Raw genomic sequence first — 3914 nt, 5'->3', positions numbered from 1 at the left:
TGTTTGAATTTTATTTTTATTTCAATTTTGGTTTATAATAGCGTTAATAGAACATTTATAGCCCACGAATAAATATAACTGTAGCGCACAATAGACGACATCAATAATCTTAACACAAACACCTCCTTAACATCATACTTTGTACGTCGTAAATAGCCCCCGGAGCGACGATCTAGTGGAAGGACGTCCAGTTGTCACCTTGGCACCCACGGTTTGATTCTCAGATACAGGACATTTGCAGGGTTTTTTTTTCTTCAAATGGGACTCACTACTAAGGGATGCTAGGCTTCTAGGCCGCCCACCGCAGGCGCTTTTAAAGCGTTGCAAAAAGTGTTGTCCTTGTAAAAAAACAACAGCGCTTTTAAAGCGTTGTAATAGTGTTGTCTTTGCAAAATATGACTACGCTTTTAAAGCGTTGCAAAAGCGTTGTATTTTCTACAAAAAACAACGCTTTAAAAGCGTTGCAAAACGTTGCCTTTGCATAAAACGACAACGCTTTTAAAGCGTTGCAAAAGCGTTGTCTTTGGTACAAAAGACAACGCTTTAAAAGCGTTGTCGTTGAGCAGACTTTTAACAACAGTGCCTTTAACAACGCTTTTTCAGGCACAAAGACAACGCTTTAAAAGAGTTGTCTATTAGCTTTTTTGTTGTAGTGGTTTTTTTTTCTTCAAATGGGACTCACCACTAAGGGATGCTACGCTTCTAGGCCGCCCACCGCAAGCGCTTCCCGATTTACTCCGACAGCCGGTGGAAAATTTTCGTGTGACCGGGTATTCTCTTTTTTTTTTTTTTTAAGTTTGTCAATTCATTATATAAGCTAAAGAAATCAAAAAAATGAAATGGGACATAAAACAATCTCTCCCTACACCTAGGCTACCCATGGAGCTAGCTAGGAATTTTCCAATTTCCACCATAGGAGAATAAAATTTTTAACTTTAGACTTTTCCCTTCCACCCATTGCATATACCTCAAAAGTATGCACAGACAATCTCTTCTTGATAAACGCATTATATTGTGTTGCCCATTATAATTTGCTTCTATTTTGGCCAAGTAATTAAATTAATATAAAGGACGTAGAGGATCACTAAGTCAATTAGCTTTAATTAATTGTGCATGTCTTGTATTTGGTAGCTAGCACCATATGATATGGTCAAATTCTCAGGCGAAAATTAAACTTTTAATTGGTCAAGTAATAAGATAAGACCAAGTAGTTAATTACTCTGATGATTAAGGAGCAGGTGAAGACTGAGCATGTCATGCGCTTTTAGTTTACCATTTCATGATCTCTCTTCTCACGCACGCTACCAAATGAAAGCAGAGCAGAGCAGAGCAGGGCAGGGCAGGGAAGAATGTTTCAACTTTCAAGCCTACTTCTTCTCTATATAAACCTATTAATGCATGCATAACAATACCAATATACCATTGCTCAGCTCAGTGATACAATTAATCAAAGACATGGCTATGAAACTGCTCCTCGTCGCACTCCTCGCCTTGGCTTTCGCTCATGCTGCTGTATTGGCTTCAGATCCTAGTCCCCTTCAGGACTTCTGCGTCGCAGATGATAGCTCCAAAGGTGCATAGCTTTACAATTAATTAAGCTAAGCGCTTTCATTTCCATTTTCCAGTACGCATGCATGCATATGTTTACCAATCGGACCTTACCTTTTTGCAGTGTTCGTCAACGGCGCCGTATGCAAGAACATGAACGACGTCACAGCCGACGACTTCTACACTTCTGGCCTCGACAAGCCCGGCAACACCGTCAACAATGTCCGCTCCAACGTCACCGCCGTCAACGTGAATAAGATCCCCGGGCTGAACACCCTCGGCATCTCCTTGGCTCGCATAGACTTCGCGCCTAATGGGCTCAACCCTCCTCACACCCACCCTCGCGCCACTGAGATCCTCGTCGTGCTAGAAGGAGAGCTCTACGTCGGCTTTGTGACGTCCAACATCGGCCAAACCAACCGCCTCTTCACTAAGAATTTGAAGAAGGGTGACGTCTTTGTGTTCCCCCAAGGCCTCATCCACTTCCAACTCAACACGGGCAAATACAATGCCGTTGCGCTCGCCGGTCTCAGCAGTCAAAACCCGGGCGTCATTACCATTGCCAAGGCTGTGTTCGGATCGACGCCGCCCATTTCCGATGATGTGCTCGCCAAGGCTTTTCAGGTGGACAAACGCCTCGTTGACCGGCTCCAAGCTCAACAATGGACGGACAACAACAATTAGCAACTTTCACTTTCTCAACCAACCCGAACTCACTTGCTTAATTAATTTATTAATTAATTAATTGCCAATAAATCATCTGCATGATGTATTCGTTGTTGTTACTCTACGTTGCAATTCTGTTGCTTTACTATATTTGGATTCCAAATCAATAAAAGAAGCTAAGGGAAAAATAAAGAATCATTATTTATCTTTCAATGTTAACCGTGCTACTTCATCATTACTGCAGCTAATGTCTCTCTAACAAATGATATCCCAAGCTATGAAAATTTCTCTGTTTATGGAAGTCTCCCCTGAAATCCTACTATCCTAGGTTGTGAGAACCTTCTTGCCCATGGAAGTCTCCCCTAGACTTCTATTATCTCAACCTGTAAGAACCTCCCTGCCTGTGGAGGTCTCCTCTGAACCTCAATTATGGCTGCAAGAACCTCTCTGCCTGTGGAGATCACCCGTAGACCTCTACTATCCTTGGATACGAGAACCTCCTTGCCTTTGGATATATCCCCTGAACATCAAATATCACAGGTTGTCAGAGCCTCCCTGCCTTTGAATATCTACCCTGACCTCAACTACCCTAGGCTACGAGAGTCTCCCTGCCTTTGAAGATATTCCTTGTACCTCAACTATCCTAGGCTGCGAGAGTATCCCTACCTTTGGAGATTGATTCTGTCCGAGTGCTGAGTCGATGGACGCTGGGGACGTGGCACTCCTGTTGATTGGTCGAAGACTCAAAAGACGTAGATCCCTTGCCGTTGTGAACCTGCAAACATAGTGCCGAGACGGGGAGGGGTTCCCCGGCGATGGCCCTCCGACACTCAAGTCAACCTCCGACAGAAATAAAGAAAGAAGTAGAGCAGAAGCGAGAACTGTAGCTACAGTAGAGATATGTGCATACCTCCATCGGCGTCTGGGGGTCCTTATATAGGGCTCCACAGAGGCACGTGTACGCTCCCCGAGGCGTGCACGCTCCTCAAAGCATACCTGAAATAGATGTGTCAGAAAAGCATGACTGACACCCTACCTTAATAGCACGAGCATACTTCTTTCCATTCAACATAGGGAGTTGACTGTAACAAATTCTATGAGAAAATAACGTAGGGAGTTGTCTAATAAAAGAGAAAATAACAACCATATTTCTTTCCATGTAGGGAGTTGACTGCAACACACATATGAGATGATGGACAAGGCATGGAGGAGTCCACGTGGAAGGAAGCTTCATGCCAATATAAGATAAAGGAAGTTCCCCAAGAAGAAGGTTCTCTCTTTCATGCATGCTCTCTACTGAATACAAATTCTATGAGTATTTTCCATTCAACGTTGCAATTGATCGGCTCCACCACTATTCTAATTTTTCATCCTTGCTCCACCAAATATCCCTTCCTCAACAGAAGGCACTTGCTTTTCACAGCTTCTATTGCTCTTCCCTAGCAGAAGACACTTTCTTTTCAAGCATAAGCCCTTCCCCTTAGAGAAGTGTTACGCTCCGCAAGTGTACGGAAATGTCGCAAGTAATATAAAAGATTATCGTATCCACAGGGACTGGAATAAGCACTAGAAATGCCTTAATGCGAATCAGCTAAACAACTATCCAATTGTTTCAAATACAAAGTGAAGGTAAACAAATCTAATATTAAAGATCAACAAACAAGAGTTTAGTGTTTTGGGTTATGATAAAGATAGATTCT

The 3914-nt window shown here is 42.9% G+C and overlaps 1 protein-coding gene across 1 annotated transcript; it reads left to right on the top strand.

The window, feature by feature from the left end:
* Window positions 1-1397: 1397 nt before the first annotated feature.
* Window positions 1398-2354, top strand: LOC122024357 (putative germin-like protein 2-1). Its single transcript, XM_042582970.1, has 2 exons — window positions 1398-1573; window positions 1673-2354. Exons 1-2 carry the CDS (start codon window positions 1399-1401, stop codon window positions 2230-2232), a joined length of 735 nt encoding a protein of 244 aa, XP_042438904.1. The 5' UTR covers window position 1398; the 3' UTR covers window positions 2233-2354.
* The last annotated feature ends 1560 nt before the right edge of the window (window positions 2355-3914 follow it).

This window comes from Zingiber officinale, chromosome 9B (assembly GCF_018446385.1).
Source record: "Zingiber officinale cultivar Zhangliang chromosome 9B, Zo_v1.1, whole genome shotgun sequence".
Taxonomy (NCBI): Eukaryota; Viridiplantae; Streptophyta; class Magnoliopsida; order Zingiberales; family Zingiberaceae; genus Zingiber; species Zingiber officinale.
This window is presented reverse-complemented; position numbering and strand designations above follow the sequence as displayed.

Coding starts and splice junctions, on each gene's coding strand:
- LOC122024357 (XM_042582970.1), top strand. CDS start 1,399: ATGCATAACAATACCAATATACCATTGCTCAGCTCAGTGATACAATTA. Junction 1,574..1,672: donor CGCAGATGATAGCTCCAAAG/GTGCATAGCTTT, acceptor ACCTTTTTGCAG/TGTTCGTCAACGGCGCCGTA.